The sequence below is a fragment of the Mustela nigripes genome, chromosome 7 (assembly GCF_022355385.1).
Source record: "Mustela nigripes isolate SB6536 chromosome 7, MUSNIG.SB6536, whole genome shotgun sequence".
In the NCBI taxonomy this organism is placed as follows: Eukaryota; Metazoa; Chordata; class Mammalia; order Carnivora; family Mustelidae; genus Mustela; species Mustela nigripes.
The window spans coordinates 127,772,233-127,793,339 of NC_081563.1; the positions used below are offsets into that span (position 1 = coordinate 127,772,233).

The 21,107-nt window shown below is 53.9% G+C and overlaps 1 protein-coding gene across 5 annotated transcripts in view; it reads right to left on the minus strand.

Moving 5' to 3' along the window:
• Positions 1 to 21,107, minus strand: part of SULF2 (sulfatase 2) — a 113,520-nt gene that overhangs the window by 21,716 nt on the left and 70,697 nt on the right. For all 5 annotated transcript variants that reach the window (XM_059407187.1, XM_059407186.1, XM_059407185.1 and 2 more), the window contains exons 4-6: positions 16,536 to 16,687; positions 5,810 to 5,979; positions 682 to 832 (exon numbers count right to left, since the gene is read on the minus strand). In XM_059407187.1, the coding sequence (XP_059263170.1) occupies positions 682 to 832; positions 5,810 to 5,979; positions 16,536 to 16,687 (473 nt within the window). The remainder of the gene's footprint in view (positions 1 to 681; positions 833 to 5,809; positions 5,980 to 16,535; positions 16,688 to 21,107) is intronic.

Sequence of the window (21,107 nt, forward strand, 5' to 3'; positions counted from 1 at the left end):
ATCGGGCTCCCTGTTCAGCAGGGAGTCTGCTTCTCCCTCTGCCTACTGCTCCCCATCCTTGTGCTATCTTTCTCTTACTCTCGTTCTATCATAAATAAATAAATAAAATTAAAAAAAAATTGTGTATCCATATGATGGACTACTATTCAGCCATGAAAAGAAAGATGTGACCTAGCACATGGATGAGTCTCGGAAACGTGATGCTGAGTGAAGGTGGCCAGACACGAAAGATCACATGTCATGGGGTTCCACTTCTAGGAAGTGCCCAGAAGACGCGAGTCTGCAGAGACACGAAGCAGGTTAGCGGCTGCCTGGGGAGCCGGGGTGAGGCAGTCCGGGGGTGATGGTTGAGGGCCGCGGGGCTCCCGTGTGGGGTAATGAGCGTGTCTAAAGTTGACTGTGCTGGTCACACAGTCTGTGACACAGTCAAACCACCGGGCTCTGCACTTGAGGAACGACACAGCACGTGGATTCCATCTCAGTAAAGCTGCCTCAAATGTACCAAATGGAACTGGCCGAGCTCGTCTGCGCCACGAGGGCAGAGGCTGTGCTGGGACCGCTCGTGGCCACTTCCCCGGCTCATTCTGCTGGCTCATTCTGCCTCTGTTTCCCTTCCTCTGCAGCTGGTGGCCCTCGGGCCAGGGTGAGGGCGGGGAGGGCTGCGAGCTCGGGGCAGCCTACCGTCTCCATGGAGTCGTCCACGGACATGAGGGTCTGCAGACGCTTCCGCTGCAGCATGTTGGTGAACTCCATGTGGATGGGCTTCATGGGCCCCGTGTAACGCATGATCCAGTGCTTGTCAGGGTTGGGCGCGTAGTTGTAGCTCGGCGTGCTGCGGGCAAACACGCACCCGGGTCAGGCCGGGCGTGGGGCTGCCCCGAATCCCCAGGCCCCCCGCCCCCCAAATCTGCAGTCCCCCAGCTTCCCAGGTCTCCAGCCCTCCAAGTCCCCAGCCCTGCAGGTCTCCAGTCCCCCAGATCTGCAGTCCCCTAGCCCCCAGGTCCCCAGCCCTCCAGCCCCCCAGATTCCCAGTCCCCTAACCCCCCCAGGTCTGCAGTCTTCCAAGTCCCCAGCCCTGCAGGTCCCCAGATCCCCAGTCCCCAAGTCCCCAGGCCCCCATGTCTCAGGGTGACAGCATCCTGCACGGCGTAAGCGCCCATCTGGGGAAGCTGCGGTGGCGCATCAGGGGCTCTGCTAAGCCTTACACCAGCGTTTCCCCAGCGCAGGGTGTGCACGTGGGGGGACCAGGGGTCACCGAGCCTTAAGTGACCAGGAGCCGCACAGTGAGAACATCAGTACTTCCTGGTGCAGCTCTGCCAGCCCGCCTGCTGCGTCAGGCCCCAGTCAGTCTGGTGTGAGACCCCTAACACCTTCCTGCAATTCACTCCGCTCTTTCTTAAGATGGGGAGAGGGTCAGGCCCAGAGCCTCCAGCAGGCACGGGCCCCCCACTCAAATTCCCTAGCCTAGCCGTGATCCTTCAGTTGCCTTGGGCAAGGGAGGGTTACTGGGGGAAGACATGACTACAGAGCTTCCTTTTGCAATAGATTACTTAAAAAAAAAAAAAAAAGAAAAAGAAAATCTAAAAAATCAAGTCAATAGTAGTCATGGAGGTACGGCCCAAAACGTGAGGGGGCGCCTGAAAGTATGTTTGTCACGATTCCTCTTCCCGTTTTTTCTCATCTCCCAGTTACTGAAGAGGAAACAGAGGGTCAGAGAAGCTTGGGGGACCTGCCCACAGTCTCAAAAGCAGGCGGTGCAGCTGGGGCAGGGGGCGGGGGAGCACTTCTGTCGTGGGGTCTGCTGTGATGACCCGTCATACTGAACAAATCACCAGAACCTCTGGGGTCTACAGACCACCTCCCACATTCCGCGTACGGGGCACAGCTCGGAGGGTTCACCTCTACCCTCTCCTCACCACTCACCGCCCCTGGAGCAGGTGCCTGTTTCCTGCCCCAGGGACCACATGGAGGCCCGGCAGGGGGACTAACTTGCCAGAGGCAGAGCTGGGCTTGGAACTCCAGGAGCCGCTATGGTCAATGGTTGCCCACTGCCTCCGTAATATAATTGCCTCCCTGACACCCTCCTGTACATCAGGGCTCAGCCGTGACTTTGGCCAAGGCCCTCCTTAGCCAAAAGAGGTCAATGTGGTTCATGGCTTTGGCACTTTCCAGGTGACTCTAGTCATCTAGGGCTCCGTCCCAAAGCAGAAGCACCTCTGGCTGCCTCAGCTCATACCAGGCCCTGGGATCTGAGCCCTGGGCACACCCCACCAATGTGCCGAGTATCCTGGGTGGGGTGCCCCGCTGATGGGAAGTGCCCTCTTCACCCCACAGAATGTGGCATCCGTTGCGCTGGTCTAGCTCCCCTCAGATCTGACCCCCTCCCCAGTCAGAGCTGAAAGTAAAGTTGCATTTCCACTGAAGACAAAGGTTTTTCAAAACAGCAAGAGGGGGCAAGGGGTGGCGAGTGGGGAGCGAGGGCAGGCGAGCGGGCCTTGCAGATGGGGCAGAAAGCTCCCAGTGCCTCATGTGCCCCACCAGGACAGTCCGCAGCCCTAGGGTGTCAGAGCCTCAGGGTGCTTGGGGAGAGGGCACGGTGCTGCTGACAGTGATGGAGACCGCTGCTGGGTAGCGTGGGGGTGAGTCACAAGCCTGGAGATTCCTTCTGGACTTTGCTTCAAGTGCCTGGTTGATCTCCCACCGCTAAATCCAGCCCCCCCTATAAGTCGCCTCTTTTGATCAAGGGCAAGGCCTGGCTCTCCTGTGGGCCAGCTGAGGGCTTGACCCTCGTGTAGAACATTCCCAGGAACAAGCTCCCCTCCCCCATGGAGGCGCTGGAAGGGAGCTGCTGGGGGCAGGGACTGCGTAGACACGCCCTTGGAGCTGTTCTGCGGTATGGGAAAATTGTTCCTGGAGGCCCAAGGGGCCGGATTCCAGGATGTAATTTTGAACAATCATCCCTGAATCTATTAGATTCTATTAGGCTGGTGTCTGCCCTTGAGAACAGTGAGGGGTGAGTGTCGGGCCCGCCCTGGAAGGATTGCTGAAGCCCTTTCTCCGAGCCCTCTTCAGGATCTCAGAGCCGGGAGCCCGCAGGGCCTGGGGACCCCCTGAGGCCCCGGCCAGCTTGCTGGTCTCCGGCAGGAGGCCAGGCTCCTCCAGGGAGGAGGTGGCATTTTCACAGGAACCCAGCTGCTGGCCGAACAAAGCCTCACCTCCTCAAGCATCCTAGGAATGCGTGGTGTGTTCGCCACAGGCCTGAAGGCGGCACCGCTCCCCTCTGCTGGGGAGGAGGACACGCCTCCGCCCCTCACTGCGCCCCTGGAGCCTGCCTAACACCCACTGTCTCCCGGCTGTCCTCGTGGCCTGGACCCCGGATGCTACACCTCAAAAGGAGCTCTGGGCGCTGGTGGGGGTTGGGATGTCTCTGTGTGCACCTGTCTGCGTTGTGTGTCTGTGTGTGTCTGTGTGTGGATCTGTGTTTACACGCCTGTGTGTCTGGGTCTATGTCATCTGTGTGTACCTGTGCTTGTGTTTATGTCTTTGTGTATCTGTCTGTATCCTTGTGTCTGTGTATCTGTGCCTGTGCGTATGTGTGCATCTGTGAGGGTATCTGTGTCCATGGGTACAGTGTTCATGTTTGTGAGTGCATTTGGGTATCTTTGTGTGTGTCTGGGTATCTATGTGTGTATCTATGTGTATCTTTGTATGTTTGCACGGGCATGTATGTGTTCGTTTGAGTCTGCGTGTCTCTGTCTGAAACTTGTGTGTGTGCCCAGATGTGTGGAAGTGGGATGGGGCCCCAGGCAGGTGGTGTGGGACCCCGCATCAGGCAGCATCTGGGAGAGCCCACGAGGTCCACGTCAAGAAGGGGACACCAAGCTTGACTGGGCAGCAGTTGGACAGGAGCCTCTGGACAGAAAGATCTAGAACTCTGACCCACCAGCAGGGCCCTGTCTCCTCCTCACCCCCCTCCTTGACTGTCATAATTAAATATCCCAGCTGCAGAAGTTTCTGGTTTTTGGTTTTGTTTTGCAAATGATTATACCCCAGAGACAGGAGAGCCCTCCAAACATACCCCTCCTTCACAAGGCAGCAGGGATTCTCTGGGTAAGTAATAGCAGGCGTTCCTCATGTTCAATTTCTATAATTTTCATTTCAAAGGGAAAATAAATGAGCAGGCAATGTCAAACAATCTCATGAAACTTGAGGACTGCAGGGGAGGAGGGATGCCTGCACCTCTTTTAAAGGAGAAGCCGCAGAAGCAGAGCCGACCTGCCCCCCCCCCCCCCCCCCCCCCCCCCCGCTCCCCACCCCTGGCGCCTCCCTAGGTGGGACTGAGCTGCCCACACCCCTCGGAGTGGGCTGGGGGTGCCGGCGGGCAACTCAGATGTGCAGAGAGGCGGGGCTGCCGGCGGGGCTGCCACGGCTCCTGGAACGCTGTTCGCCATCTGTCCGATCTCTTCCCCGAAGACCAGGGGATCGGGAGGTGAGCACACTGCCTCCTCCTCTCAGAGCCACTCTGGGCGAAAGTAATTACAGTGAGGGGACAGAGGAGGGCAACGCAGTCTGATTATAATGACAATTAAACACCCGGAATATTCAGGCGGATTCCAAATTGTCCTGTCCTTGTCGCCCCAATGTCACAGCAAGGGCTGCTGGGTATCACTCACTGCTAATCGGGAGGTGGCTGGAGGCAGGGAGCGAGAGAACTTTCCAGAGAGATTTACTAGCCAGCTGGAGGGAGGAGGAGGGAAGGGTGGGTAGGGAGATAGGAGGTGGGGCTGGGGGCAGAACCCGAATCTGGCTCAGTGGTTTCCCGGCCCCGAGTTACCTCGCCTCTCTGTGCCTCGGTCTTCTCATCTGTGAACTGGGAATGCCAGGTGTGGTAGGCAGCCTCCACGGTAGCTCTCGATGGCCCCCACTTCCTGGCATCCACACCCTGTGTCCCCCCTCCCACACTGGCAGCACAGGTCTGTGCGACCACGAGAAAACGGCAAAGAGTCCAAAAGACTCTGGCTTCCATTTCGACCTCTCTCTGCCTACCCCAGGCCTCTGAGTCCATTCCTCCATCTTAGATCATTTGCTCTGGAGGAAGACTGCTGGTTGCCATGCGGTGAGGACACCCAAACAACCCTCCGGAGAGGTGCTGGTGCCGAGGGGCTGCCGTGGGGGCGCGCCGCAGGTGGCTGCAGCCTGGGCTGACACCTGGATTAGGACCGCAGGAGGCCTGGCGCTAGAGCCTTCCGGACAGGCCGCCCCCAGGTGGACTCACACACTGTGACCCAATACACGTTTGCGGTTTTAGCTGCTCAGTGTCGGGATAATTGTTACACAGGAATGGATAAATCATACTTCGAGGGTCGTCGTGACTCTTCAGGGGTTCAGTGCTGTGTAAAGACTCAGCATGGAGCCTGTCACGTGGCCAATGGCTCAGGAAAGGCTGTGGAAATTACCCACAGTCTCATGAGGCTACGGACCCCTTCTCAAAAAAACAATTTGAAATGCATAAAATAGACAGGATCACAAAGGACACCCACTATATCACAATGCACGCACAGACCTCCTGGGGTCAGGGGAGGACGAGGGTCCTGACTTAACACCTGTTGCCGGCTTTGGCCCATTGGCCAGTCCGGCTGATTTGCGACCAGTGTCACTGCAAGTGAGCAATGTGTTCTTGGGGTCTTTGTACCAGGAGGATTTGAGACAAGGCAAGGCTCTGTCACCGTCTTGCCATTAGCATCTTGAAGCCTGACCCTCCCATCCACACGCCACCCAGCGGCTCTGCGGGCAGGGTGCTGGAGCTTACATGTGCTGGGACGCATTGGGGAAGAGGCTCGAGTACTGGGGAGCAGAGTCTTCGGGGCCGTGGGGAGCCGCGTGGCTGATGACCATCAGGACGGGCCGGTGTGGGTACATCTTCTTGGATGTGCGGAAGAAGCTCACACTGTCGTTGGTGATGAGGTCTGTCAGGTAGTCCTGGGCGGGGGGGCGGGGAGAGATAGGAAAACGTGTGAGGAGCCGGGCCACTGTACTCATTTAGACAGACAATCCCTGCCCCATCCCTGGGTGGGGGTTGGGGGGAGGTGGGTTGCTGATCGTCCAGGGGCAGAAAGCCAATCAGTGAGCAAGGAGATGGCGCTAATGGAGAAAAAGAAGCAGAAGGGCTTAGGAGGATGGGGAGAAGTTGCGATCTGTTGTCCATTTGTCATGGATATAAAAATAATACTAGCTCACACTTTTGAGTGCTCACAGAATGCCAGGAGTAGCTCTGTGTTTATTTGTATCAGTTCATTTAATTCTTGTACAACTGCAGGAAGTAGGGGTGATGTGAATTCTTGTTTTCCGGAACGAGAGATTAAGGCATAGGGAAGTTAAGTGAATTGCCTAATGTCACACAGCTCAGGCCTCCTGAGTCTTGTTTCCTAAACCTGAAGTCTTTTGGAAGTTCCAGAAATACTGCTGAACAGGGTGGGGACATCCCTGTATTCCCGGAGTGCTGTGCTGGGGGCAGGAGCAGCCGACCATGTAAACCCAGAACCAAGACAGTGACAAATGTGTGAGAGATGATGGAAATAAACTGTGACCAAGGAGCTGGAGTGGGGGCATACTTTAGCTGGGGCAGTCAGGGAGGGCCTCTCCGAGAAGGTGACATTGGGGCTGAGTCCTGAGTGATGAGCTGGGCACGGGAAGATCTTTGTCATTGGGGTTGACCGTCAACTGCCTTCCGGAATCCTTGGGGGAGCATGGCTGAGGTGTGAGCCTACTGCCAGAGATGCTGGCTTAATTAGTCTGTGGTTTTCCCCAGGAACTGGGCTTTTTAAAAGCTCCTAGGGGTTCCAGTGTGCAGCCAGGGCTGAGAATCACTGATCCAGAGGAAGTGTTCCAGGCAGAAGGAACGACAGATGCAGGGACTCTGAGGCAGAAAATGAGCACGCTGTGTGTTTGGGAATGTCAGCAGGAAGGAGCAGCACAAACGGAGGAAAGCAGGGTGTGTGTGTGTGTGTGCCTGAGAGGTGCGACCTGATTAGACACCGGGCAGGATGAGAGAGGAACGGGAGGAAGAGGGACACGCAGAAACTGAGGGCCTTAAAAGCTCAGCTACGAAGCTGAGCTTTGCCTAACCTCATCTTGAACTTGGTAAAAAAATCTTTAGCTGCTAATCTCCCAAGAAGGTAACAAGTTCCTGAAATTTACCTGATGCTCCCTGGGGAGCAGCTCTGTCCGAAATGATCACTTTCAAAATGAGGTAATATTTTACAGACGAAAATGTCAAGAAGTGGCTACAGCTTCTAGCCTGAAGTGAACCGTAGGTCGGACACCCACGGGTGTGCCTGGGCTTCCAAGACACGCCCTCTGGGACACTTGACACTGCACCGATGCATAAGGACGGCCCCTGCAGCTGTGTTCATAAAGCAGAAATGTATTGCAGTGACCAGCAATAGGGAAGTGATTAATGAGTTCATGCTGCTTTCATACAATGCAGCACTGGACAGACATTGCATGGAAGCAAGTCCGTAGTTACTGCGATGGAAAGCTGTCTGAGATCACACTTTTGAGGGAAAGAGTGAGTTACTCTCAAGCCAGGAAAATCCCATCTTTCTGTGGGGACAGAGGGTGGCAGGGTATAGAGGAGAAGCCAAACCCCTAACTCCATCTGCTTTTGAGCACCAAAGAAGAATCTAGAAGCACAGATATCAGTGTGCTAACTGGGGTCTAGGATAGAGGGAGAGTTGGGGGAGAAATTTACTTGCTACTTTGTATACTTTTCCTGGAGTACTTTTTATGACTACTTTTGGGGAATGACAAAGGTTTTCTATGAGGATTCTGTAGAACCTATCACATAAAAATAACATTACAGGTCACCTAAGTCAAAGAGCTCCTGCTACATTGTGGAGAATGACCTGGAGGGGCTGGGAAAGTTCTTAAAAGGACAGAGGGACCCATGGACGTGGCCATGAGCACAGTGGGGACCAGCAACTGAAACCTGCTGCCTCGGGCCGGTGGGGAGCCACGGGGAGGGCCGCCGCCGCTCTCTGTAATAAGTCCACCCTCAGTGCTTGCTTTTGGAATGACATGCCTAGTTGGCTGTGATTAAACGTGTTTTCTGAAAAGCCACCACGAATATCCCTTCCCAGGAGAGACCCGCAGTGCAATGACCCAGCCCCCAGAAAGCACAAACTTGAGCCACCTGGACAGACACGGACAGACCTTACCGGCCTGGTGCTGGGTGAGGAAAGCAGGCTGTGGAGGGACATGCACGATCCACCACCATTTGTGTGCAGGCGAAAACCTCACCAAATGTTACGTATTGTTTGGGATATCTGCACAGGCAATAGAACAAAGGCATCCATGGCCCTTAGCAGGGGGCTGTTTACCTCCCGGGGAGGGTAACATGGGGACTCCTATGGCTTGTGATATCACATGTTTAGAAACGTGTGCTGACATGAGCGGCTCGGCCTCTCCAGGCTGCCAGGAGGGGCTCAAGTGCTGGGAGATGAAAAGCCCTTGACACAGCGCCCTGCATGGAGCCAGCTCTGGCAAGCGGGCTCACACTGGCCGTCTTGGTGGTGTGGCCGATTTCCCGCGTATCTGAGAGCACCCACCCTCTGGGGTCCTCTTCCAAGCCACTTGGACGCCAGCTAAAGCTCTGCCGACCTCCGCCGGCTACAGCATCTGGCTGTCCATGTGGATTGGAGGGGACACTTGCCTTTATTCCAGGGGTGGGCGGTGAGCCACAGGTGGGCCCACGAGGACACGCCAGGTCTCTGGCCACAATACAGAGCATCCAGACATCAGAGTGAGGAGGGATCGGGGACCTGGGCCAGGGGGACAGTGGCATTGTCCCGTCACGGCTGGGAGCAGATTCAGTAGACAGGTTGTGTCCATTGGCTGCATGTGGAGAGGGGCAGTCACACCCCCCTCCCCCACCTCACGCCCTGCCACCTGGTTTCTGGTTTGGGTGAAGGGTATAGAGATGGGGTGGCAGGGTCCAGGAGAAAGAAAATGTCAGGGCGAAGGCAGGGGTGCTAAGTTCTGGACAAGCTGAACTGGGTGCTGGGTCAGCCAGGAAGGAGTCAAGGATGTGGGTTGTTAACAGGAAGGGTGAGACGGGGGAGGGGATTTTCTAGAACCTGGAGATCAGCTGATAGATTATGAGGAACTTCCCTCTCTGTAGCCTTGTGCCAGGCCCATTCCGGCTCTCCTAGGTGAGGAGCTAAACTTCCCCCGATGCCCTCCCGGCCATGCCCGTGCAGGTGGGCGGTGATGCCAGCTTCTGGGGACTTTGCTCCTAACTGGAGCTTGGCAGCCACAGCAGTGTCCCGCTTCCCTCTCCATCATGACCTCCGACCGACTCTGATCAGTAAACCAAGAGGAACCCAGTGCATCTGTGGAGATTGCTAGCCTGCAGCTCTGGGCAAAAGCATCCATTTCCCCCAAATGGTCATTTAGCCAAGGGAGCCTGTGGGGTGTGGGGCGCACTCCTGGGGAGCTTGGTGACAGGCCGGGCTGGCCCGTCTCACGCCCTGCCTCATTCTGCAGGCTTGGCCTTTGCTGCTGTTTCTCATTTATGTGCTCACTTAACAAATACTTGTTGGGTGCCTGTTCCCAGGGTGCTGGGCTTCCTGTTAAGGGCTTGGGACATAGTCACGGGTCTGCGTCCCCATGGTGATCACAGTCCTGTGCAGGGTGAGGAAAAGCATTCTCATTAGCAGCAAGAAGGCAGAGGACCTGGAAGGGATAGGAAGTTTTCACTTGCTTAGGATTATCTCTGGCTGCTGGGGACGGGGGACAGAGACTGTAAGGACAAGCGACGGACCACAGCTGGCATGATGGGAAGCTCCTCTTCTTGCCTGGACCTGGGTGTTGAGAGAAACGTGTCCCATGGGTGCCCTCTGGGAGATCCACATACTTCATCCCGCGGAAGCCTGGGGTTCTACCTCTTGTCTAAACTTGGGTGAGATAAGCCAGTTCACCCCAAATTTCTCAGGCTATCCCCCCCAAACTGGAGTCTCCTGGCTCTGAGGGCTAGTTAACTTGTCTGATTGGGCAGCCCATATGAGCTGCTCTAGGGTTGTGCCTTGAGAATGATGGCTTTGCTCCTGAGACCTGGTTGGAGGGTGATGGTGGAGCAGGGAAGGGAGGGTGTCCCCCTCCCTCCAGGGGGCAGCCCTCCAGCCTACCTCTGGGTATTCTCTCACTTGGCAAGTCAACCTGTAACAGAGGGTCTCCTCTTCTGAGCCGCTGGCTCCCCAGGCAGCAGGTCAAACTTTTATTCTGAATCTTAGAGCCGATCCTGCCCCTGGGGAAGCTTCTACAGCAGTTTGTGTTCAGAAGAGAGTCCCATCGCTTTAAGGAGCAATCGTATTTCATGAAGCCGAGGGTTCTGGAGTCAGAAACTCTGGGCTTGCTCCCCAGCTGTTTTCACCTGCTATCTGTGGGCCAACCACTACCTTGCTGCAGCTCAGTCTCTGCATCTAAAAAATGGGCCCAATAACAGTCCCTTCTCCAGATGGTGGTGTGAGCACGGGACAAATGCATATAAGCACTCAGCAAGGAGCCCGGCACTAAGAAAACCCACGATGAACATGGGCTCTGATTGTTGTCACATGTTTGTTCAACTGACCTTCACGGCAACTCTGAGAAGTGGACTTTGTGCCCATTTGACAGATGGGGAAACCGAGGTCATGAAACAAACAAGCAATGTACTCAGAGCAAGACCTCAGGCCTTTGTATTTTTTTATCTGTTCCATCGCTTTCCCCCCACAAAGTTATTAATGAGTATATGGTGGTTTACACTAAGCATCAACAACGCTTTTCTGTAAAGGGTCGGCTAGGAAATGTGTGAGGCTTTGCAGGCCAGATGTCTCACTAGTCCCTGCAGCAGGAAAGCAGCCACCAGTAAATGAACGGGCATGTCTGCGCTCCAGTAAAACAAGAGGCCTGGTGAATTGTAAATTTCATGTCGTTTTCACGTGTCATGAAAGCTGCTCTTTTTTGGATTTTTTTTTTTTCAATGAGTTAGAAATAGAAAAACCATTCTAAGCTCAAAGTTTCGACAAAAACACTTGGTGGGCAGGACTTGGCCCACGGGCCTTAGTTCAGAGAACAGATTTGGAAGCCAGATGGCCCCGGGTTTGAATCCTGAGCTCTACTACTTACAAGCCGGGTGGCCTCGTTTCTTAGCCTCTCTATGCCTCAGTTTCCTTTCGTGCTGGTTTTGAAGAGTAACGGCATATGCAGTGTAGGCTATGGCGAGAAACACATGGGTCGGTTCTGTATCATGCACAGTGATTTCACCAGATCCGCTCCATGTTACGTCTAAGCGCTACTCATTCTTCCTCAGGAATCACATGCCTGTGTTTTCCACACGAAGCTGAAAACAGTCCACTCCTCACCCCTGCTTATGATCTTGACCCCTTTTGTCCATTACCAGGAAGCACTTTTTCAGATGTGTTGTTACATGCCTTATAGCACTGCTTTAGGCATCTTGTTCAGTCTGATCAGATCACACTGTGCGTATTCATTTAGTCATTCAACAAACACAGCAGGGAACACAACGAATCCACATGCCTGCCTTCCAGGGTCTTGTATTCTAATGCAAGGAGACAGACATAAGTGGACCAGTGCTCCGCACAGGTGTGGTGGGTCAGTGGTGATCAGCTGGGGGAGTGCCCATGACACACAGTGGTCTAGGTAGGTGACATCTGAACAGGGATCTGGAGGAGCTCTCTCTGCAGCATGCTCTTGCCTTCAGCCCTAGGTCCAAAGCCCTTCTGATGGCTTTACACACAGATCTCCCTTGTCTTTTTCTAGAATCCTCCAGTGTAGGCTTCCTTCATGGTCACTTCATCGCTTCCCACATTGGTGGCCTACAGTGACTTCTTTCAATAACAAACAAAGCTGCAAGTAGCAACTCAACCTGCTCCCCTCCTGCATATGAGGGAGGCTTCTCCGGAATAGAGAAGCACAAATTCGGGATCAAAGGGTGGTCTCTACAAGTTTACGGAGAACACCATCCCTCAGGGCCTTTGTGCCACCTGGGCCCTGTCTATTCCCTACCTGGAGCTCCTCCAGATCCTCTTCTGCAATCTGACCCTAGTCATTCTTTTCACTGCCAGCCCCACCTTCTCCAGCCCTCTCGGGCTCTCAGTGCGTGTGCTGTATAATTCCTCTCTCATTGTCGCTGCCTCGCTGTCCACCTTGCCATCAGGACCCTTTGTAGGGCATCTGGTCCTGGGAATAGTGACTCAGGACTGAGTCCTCAAAGGGCCTTATGAAGGAATGAGGGAAGGACTGTCACTTCTTCCCCAGCTGGGCCACCTAATGAAGCCACTGAGGCCTACACTGAACCCTAGTAGAGACATCTATCTCACTCCTCAGGCTGCTGGAGCATGGGCTCCCCAGCTCGGCCTCTGCTGAAACCCCCAGCTCCCTCTGGCTCCCTCCCGACGCTCTGGCCCCCACTGCCTGTTGCCTGTCTCAGGTCTTAACCCTGGACCTGCGCCAGCTCTGACTCCAAAGGGCCCCCATCCCCTCTGTTCCCAGGCCTCCGCTAACAGGGGGCCAAGGAATCCTCCCACAGGGCTCCTCTCATTCACAGGGGAGATGTGTCTGTGGCAGGAAACGGGGTGGAAAAACAGCCGCTGTGTGTCCCGTCATCAGCCCCAAAGGGACTCTGAGTGTCCCTGGATAACTTGATTACAGGGCTGCTCTGAGACCAGGCATGGACGTGGTGAGGAATTTTAACAAGCACGGGGTGGATTTTTCTAGGTTTTGGAGGATCTGCCTGTGCTGAGTCTAGGAGGAGGGAAGCAGCGGGTTCAGCCCCAAGACACTACAATTTGTATTTGTAGCTTATAAATCCCCTCACCAGCACTTTGGAATTAATTCACCTGGGAGGACATGGAGATCTGCCCTGTGCAGAGTGAGACACAGAACGGGAGGGGGCGCTGTCCAGGTGATGTCACATGTGGTTTCTGCCACCAGGGCCTGAACTGACCAGACTCAGTGAGGGGACACATCAGTAGTGATCCCCTGTCAAAGGGGGGAGGGATCCCCCAAATGTGCTCGTGTTTCCAGAAGGGGAGTGGGATAGGGTGTTTTTAGGCCACGGAGCATCTGTTCAGCTTTCTTCTGTGGAAGCTTTTCATTTTCATATGGGTCTATTCTCAGCTGATGTTCCAGGGTCTGGCTGCCCGGCAGGGCTCCCGACCTGCCTATCTCCGGCACAGGAGTGGAGCCATGTGATTACAGCCCTTTGAAACACTGCTTCCCTCCCTGGGCACACTGATTGGTTCAGGGGCAGACATGTGACTCATCCAGAGCCAATGAGATGCAATGAAACTTGCTTGGAATCCTGGGAAGGAGACTCCCTTACTCTTAGCTGGGCAGGTCGGTGAGAAGACAGAGGGAGAGCCATGTTGCTACCGGGGCAGGGAAAGGGTGAGGGGGATGGACAGGAAGGGAGGGGAGGGAGGCAGGGGAGTGGCTGTAAATGGCGCTGGAGGGAAGAAAACAGAGCTTAGAGGAGAAACCACCACCTAAAGATTTTGATTTTGAGCTCCTGGATCCAGCTATATCTGATGCCATTACTGCTGGACCAGTTAAATCGGCAGGTCCGTTTCCTCTTCAGGTGAACCATTCTGAGTTGTTTCTGTTTCCAAGCGACTGAGAGAGGCCAGTCTGATTCAAGAAAGAATAAACCCTGTCGTTTAGGGCTCTCGGGGAAGGATTCAGGGACGAGAAGATGGAGAACACTTGGATAAATTCAGGGCACGAGAGCACTAGTAAAGATTTGGAGATGGTTGTAATAACTGACAAGGCTGGTCTGCTTGAACTGGCTCCTACCGGGGGGTGCTGAAACAGGGGACAGGGCTGGCGTGTGTGTGCGTGTGCGCATATGCGCATGTGTGCATACCTGTGCTTTTACCCGGTGCTGTGTTCTGGCTTTAACACATGCGCATCACTCCCCAGGTAACGACACATTCCACATCCCAGACTGTGAGCGCCTGGGTCTGTCTCTGCTCATCCTTGAACACCCAGCACCTGACACAGTGTCTGGCACAGAGCAGGCTCTCAACAAATAGTTATTGAGTAACACAACCAAATCCAACTAGTCTACTCACACGTATAATGGCTGGGAAGGTCAGAAACGCGACGCACAAAACATGCAGCATGGCTGGGCCACCATAGGGGCTCAGTAAGTAGATGTGCACATTATTACTCATGCAGGGGTGTGCCCATTTTCCAGACTGGGGAATTGAGCCTCTTAGGAGTAGGGAGCATAACCAAGAAGGAAACATAATGTGTGGAAGTGGGGCTCTGAACTCCCCAGTCCGCTGCCTCCAAGAAGAGAAGCTCACTGCACAGTCCTGGGGGTTGGGGGTGGCAGCGGGCAGAAGAGCAGCACAGTGTGGCCCATCCAGGGGTCAGGTCTGGACCTCAGGCAAACTTGATTCACTCAGGATGTTAGGAAAGTCTGAGTGCCTTGCCAGTATTTCAAAATCAGGAGCGTTCACAGGGAAAAATGCACACATTTGTAGCTTCTGCTGAAAAATCAGAAAACCTGGCCATCTTGGGCTCACCTTTCTATGTGGGACTGACAAGTCTGATCTGAGTTGGCTTTCCCCTCTTAGACAGATACATTTCTCCACAGTCCCTACCATTCCCTACTGTCTCCCCTACTTCTCACTTGCTGTCCTGTGTGTGTGACTGCCTGTCTCCTGGTCATTTCTGCCTGGGGTGGGGGGGGACCTTGTGTAGTGATTCAGAGGGAGAGGAACTAAGGAGGGCAGCCCTGAGGAATCGTCCCCCTAACCCAGAGAGCTCTGTTTATGACAGTCAGCCAGGCCCAGGGCTAGTGGCAGTGGCAGTGGGGAAGGGGGAGGGAAGGGAAGAATGTTGCGGAGAAAGAATGGATCAAGAAAGCTGCAGGCGGATGCATGAGTTGGCTTTGAAGATTTAGTTGGGACAGGAATATTCGCTGGTCTCCAGATTTTTTTTTTTTAAAGATTTTTTTTTTTTTTAATGGGAAGTTCAGATGATACATCACACAGTCAGTCTCTTTTCCTCCTCCTCCTCCTCCCTCCCCCCTCCTCATTTAAACCAAGAATCAGCAAACTATACCCCATGGGCCAAACCAGGGCCACTGTCTATTTTTATAAATAAAGTTTTATTGGCACGAACCATGCTTACTTGTCCACATATTACCTGTGGTGGCTTTTACACTACAGTGGGAGACTGAAGTACTTGCAACAGAGACTGTAAGGCTTGTAAACTGTAACATATTTAGTATACGGTCCTCTACAGAGAGAGTTTGCTGTCCTGATCTGAGCTACTTTGTAGTGAGTATCACTGTATGGCAGGGGCTCTCGGATACTCTGCGTGTATTAACTTAGGTGATGCTCGACAACCTTTCTGATAAGACTACAATGAATTGCCACTATACCCAGGGCAAGAGAATAACGAAGAAGACCGTACCAGTGCTACTGACGAATGTGGAGGAACTGGAACCCTTGTAACATTCCTGGCTGGGGCTGTTGGCTGGTTCAACCCCGGAACCCATCCTGCGTCTCAGCGATTCGCCTCGCAGGTGTGTAACCAGAGGAGAAGACTACCTACGTCTGTGCAAAGCCGTGTGTTCACCACAGCCTCGTTCGTAACAGGCCCACCCTGTCCATCAGGGGCTGCGCTGACTCACACCTGCCACCCGCACAACATCGCTACGTGCGTGGCAACGAGGGGACGCACCGCTGATGGTGTGCAGGTGCGGGAGGACTGTCACAGGTGTCCCACCGCAAAGAGCCGATACCACGTGATTCCATGGATATGAGGTTCTAGAACAGGCAAATCCAGGCCATGGTGATGGAAGCGGGAACAGAGGTTACCTTGGGGGCGGGACTTTTGACTGGGAAGGTGTAAGGGAGCCTCTGGGGGCCGGAAATGCTTTATATCTTGACCCGGATGGTGCACCCAGGCGTGAGCAGTCCCTGAGCTGTCCACATCCTCTGTCTCACATGAGACAAATCAGTAGGACTTGAAAAACTATGACATGGAGAACAAACAAAGACACTGAGGTACAACCACACAGCGGAATGTCACACGATGACAGCGAAGGTTCTACACCACCAGGCACAGCAGGGATGGGTCTCAATGTGGGGGGAAGCCATAGGAGCCGGACCCAGTGTGCTGCTGCCAGTCGGAGCCGAGGCTGTCCCCGTGGGAGGAGTTATGGGTGGGGACTTCTGGAGCTGGCGGTGACAGTCGGCTTCTTGTCCTCCCTGTGCGCTGCTGACGTGTGCCTATCAGGCTGGACTGTCTGTACGCACACTTTCCGTAGGAACACCCTGCTTGGCCATCCTGTGACCAATTCTCTCCGACACAGACTATTATTTGAGAGATGCACATAGGGAGAAACAGCGGCTGCTCGAGGTCCCTCACGGAAGTAAAGGTCACCAGCCCCCGAAGCCAGGCAGTTAAGCTCCCGTGTCACGCTCCTGACTGTCCCCCAGCCAGGGACAGGCAGGACTTACCTTGGAGTAGTCAAAGCCATGCTTCTCCTTCACCCCGTTCCGGCAAAGCGTGTAGTTATAAAAACGGGAGTTTTTAAGAAGGCCGACCCACTCCTTCCAGCCCGGTGGCACGTAGGAGCCGTTGTACTCATTAAGATACTTCCCGAAGAAAGCTGGAGGGGGAGAAGGATCAGGAGGCCACGTGAGAAAGCAGAGAGCGAACGTCTCCTCCGTCCCCGACCGCTGTGTCCCCAGGGTACGAAAACAGTGCTACCCTCTGAGCCTCCTTCTCAAATGCTTTTAGAGGTGTAAGATAAAATATATAGGATGATAGAGAAAATAAGTTATTCTGAAATACAGTTATCTAACTGTTAAGAGAATCTGCCGTATAGTAACGCCCTTTCAAAAAAGATGTTAGCTTGCAAAGAGTAGTAATTTCAAAGTAGCGATAACTGAAAAGAATTTATTTTGTGATCTCTGCCACCCCCGCTGTGGAATATTATCATATCATTGATTGCTCCGGATGACAAAATTGCAGACTCCTGTGCTATGTGGTTCATGTCCTACCTTCCTAATGGAAGCCAACGCTAAGCGACGGTGTAGGTTCCTAAAAATAAGGATGCGATTCTTTCCCACTCAAGCTGACGGGCTCCGTGAAGTCCGTCTATGGCACGGTGAGCAGAATGGCTAGTATAGACCATGAACTCCTGTTGCTGGGGCTTGGAGCAACTGGCCCCCGATACACCTGCCAGGGGATGTGCAGACTGGACCATCTCCAGGGAGGCCCTGACCGGCAGACTCCGCTAACCTTGAACTCACTCCTACCTTCTGACCCAGTGATTCGAATCCTGGGCATTGACTCAGCCGGAAGGCATTCCTTCATTCCCGAAGTCGTGTGCAGCACTGGTCATGAGAGCCAGTAACCAGAAACAAGGCAGACGCCCATCAGCAAAAGCATGGTTGAAGACCCCGCTGGCTAGGTGCAGAGGGGAATGAATACCGCTCCAGAAGGAGACAGGACCAACCGCTGCCACGCCCGGTAGCAGAGGCTAATTGCGTTAAGAGAAATAAACCAGAGATAAAAGAATGCTGTACGATCTCATTCATAGGATGTTCCTAGAGAGCCAAAACCCGATCTATAGTGTTGAAGAACAAAGTAGGGGTTCTCGCTGGGCATGGGGGTGCTGCTTGGGGGACAGGCTCATTCTGTCTCCTGCCGAAACCCCACTGGGCTGGACATCCGTGCGTCTCCACATTCGCCTTTCACACCAACGACAGAGCATACGTAAGGAAAATCACCCGGGTTCCCCTTGAAGGGGATGTACCCCCAAACTCTGCAGGCCCTGAGGAGGTAACACACCAGATCTTCTTTATGGTACTTTCTTGTTCTTTTTGCTTCTCAATGAGCAAGGATGATTTTTAATAATTATAACCTATAAAGCTATTTTGAAGAAATGGAAAAATCTGTGAGAGTTTTTCCAGAGACAGAGGCCCTGCGCCAGCGCTCTCCTTTGGATGAGGATGCTGGGGCTCGGAGACGTGCGGGAGACGGTGCTGAGAGCTCGAGAATGGGAGAGTTCCAGACTGCTGAAGGAGCGAAAGAGACGGTGCCAGCAGAGCGCTCAGCGCCGCGCCTGGCAAACTGGGAGTGTTCAGTGGGCGCCAGTTCAGAGCCCAAGATGAGAAGAGACAGACAGGGGAGGTGAACATCCATAGAGGGAGGAGTGGACTGGGGCTGGGCTCTGATGCCAGCAGAGGATGAGACGGTTCCCTCTACCTGGAACCTTCGAGAAAGCATAGAGAGCTGCCTTGGGGTCTGGGCGGAGAGGGTGGGGATGGAGTGGGAGCCCTCCATGGGGGTTTTCCTGGAGGCCTGGCAGGTACCTGGCACCGCCTGGGAGTGGGAAGCCCCTTTAGGACCCAAGCAGCCACGTCCGAATCTCCATAGCACAGGGCAGAGGGCAGCACAGGCATCCAATTCTCCCCTGGCACGCAGGGCCAGGAGGGAAGTTGGAAGCGGAGGAAACACCTCCTGGAAGGATCTAGGTGCCAGAGGAGGTGAAAATAGGAAGGGAGAGTCCTGAGCAGCTTCAGTTAAGGCCCAGGGTGGGGCATCCCTTTGCGTGGGAGAGCAAAGCCAGGCCAGAGAGGACCCTGGCATTCTGAGGGTGAGGGGCAGGGAAACTGGCCACCCGGCTGAGTCTCGGGGAACGTCCACTATCCAGGCGGCGGGTGCCTGGCTGGGTGTCGGGGCGTGAGGACTGAGATGAAGCTGGAGAAAGGAGCAGCAGCATCCCAGCACAGGGCCGGCGGAAGGCCTGGCTCCCCTTTCGGGAACACTGCGGATTCAAACTGCTGCGCTCATCCTCTGAAAGTAGTGGGGCTCAGCCGGGAGCGGTTTCGCCCCTTAGGGGACACATGGCAATGTCTGCAGACATTTCTGGTTTTGACAGGTTGGGGTGGGACATGCTGCAGGCGTCCAGGGGGTAGGAGGGCCAGGGATGCTGCTCAACACGCCACAGTGGTCAGGATGGCCCACCGCAGAGCATCACCATCCCGTGTAGAAGATCAACAGTCTGCCGGTGAGAAACCCTGCCACCTGTACGCCCCTCTCTTCCGCAGAAGAACCATGTAGGGAGGGCTAGAGAAGCCCCTAGAGATCAAGTCCAGTCCAGGAAATAAGACTTACTAAGCCTCAATGACCTTACTCCTCATATTTGATGTGTCTTTCTGTATGTAAGGAGCTCCACTCTGGTAACACTTCTGGTCTCCCTCCTCTCTCCTGTTCCTCCTCCTTGGGGAAGAATGACAAACAGCAGGGGTCAGCAAACATTTCCTGTGAAGGCCCAGATAGTAAATGTTGGAGGCTTTGTGGGCCAGATGGTTTCTAGTGCAACTATTCAATAGTTGTAGAAAACAGTCACAGACAATACATAAACAAGTGGGCGTGGCTCTGTGCCAATAAAACTTTATTTACAAAAACAGATGGAGGGCCTGATGAGTAAAACGACTGGTGGTGGTGGTGGTGAGGATATTAAGGAAATAATAAATCAGTGTGCCCATCCATGGTAAAAATCAGGATGGCAGCAGGAGGAAACTGCTTAATTTGGGGGTAATACTGCCTGGGCATGTATCATCCATATATCAACAACTATTAAACCCCAATGGTATGCCAGGAGCAGTCCCAGGCAATAGCAACAGTGAATGAGGCCACCAGTGTCCCTGCTCTCCTGGGGTGGAGATTCAAGTTGGGGGCTGTGACAAAAAAGGGTGGTGCTGTTGGTAAAAACAGCGATGAAAGAAAAAAAAGGATGCTGTTGCAAGCAAGGGGCCAGAGCTGGGCCCCTGGAGGCACTGCTGGGTTGAGTGGTCACGGAAGGCTGCTGAGGAGTGATGAGAATGAGTCAGGGGAACAGGAGTACAAGGGAAACTGCTCCAGACAGAGGGGATGTCAAGTGCAAAGGTCCTGAGGCAGGAACAAGCTTGGGGGCATTTGAGGATCACAGGGAGGCCAGTGAGGGAGAGAGAAGATGATGTTATAGGGTAGAGGGATGAGATCATGAGAAGAAACAACAGGGGGCATGGCAGGGAAATGTAAAAGAATCCACAAGTCCCCTGAAATATTATGCATCAGAGTTTGTATTTTCCTGGAATTGGGACACATTCTGAAAGGAACCCAAGACCACAAGTAATTTCAGAAAGATGAATGAAAGAAAGCCCAGGAGAAAAGGCGCTCTGAATGTCCTACTGGGAAAACTGGGTTCTCTCCCGGGTCTCTCAAATCTGGCTGGTGAGTCTATAGTTTGTCACCAAAGATCTGGACCACGGTCTTCCCGAAGAATGTGCAACTCAGAATGCTACAGAGTTTCAGTCTTGGCTGCAGCTGGTGGGGTCATTCTTTTTTGGGGGGGTGACAAGTGGGGCACCTCGGGAAGCCCACCCCTGCCCATTATCACCCAATGCCACGGGCATCAAAGTGTCTGTGGCGATTTCCTCTGCTGGAGTCCCCCCTTTCACATTTCTCTCCTCTCTCCAACCCCCAACCCTTAAAAAAAAATCCCGAAAGAGTTGATTATTCAGGCTCCACAAGACCCCAGAACACAGGGCTTCAGTCAAAGGCTTTTAGTGCCAAATTAGATTTTGCTCTCATTTGATTAGATTTCCCCAAGCAGTTTTTAAAATGGTTATTTCGGCACCAGTTGAGGTGGGAGGCAGCAAATTAGCGTGGGCCCCGGGGGCTCTAGGGCTGGGAGATACAGCCAGGAGAATGAGCTGGAATTAAAATCAAGATTAAAAATACAGCCATGTCGTGGCTGGAGCCCGGAGTCACTGAGCTTCCGTGTCTGGGATGCCGCAAAAGTGAGAGCAGCAACCCGAGGGCTGGTGCGGGGGAGGAACAACTTGGCAGGCAGATTAAGAGGAATTAAATGCCAGGCCAGGAAAGGCCACTGATAATGTGCTGGCTGGCGCTGCCCCTAGGGAGCAGGCTGGCATCAACTAAAAGGACGGAGTATTCACTGCCGCCCGTGCGCCAGGCACAGGGTGGAGATTTCCACCTGGCAGTGGAGACTTGTGTTTCGCCTGCTCAGTCCC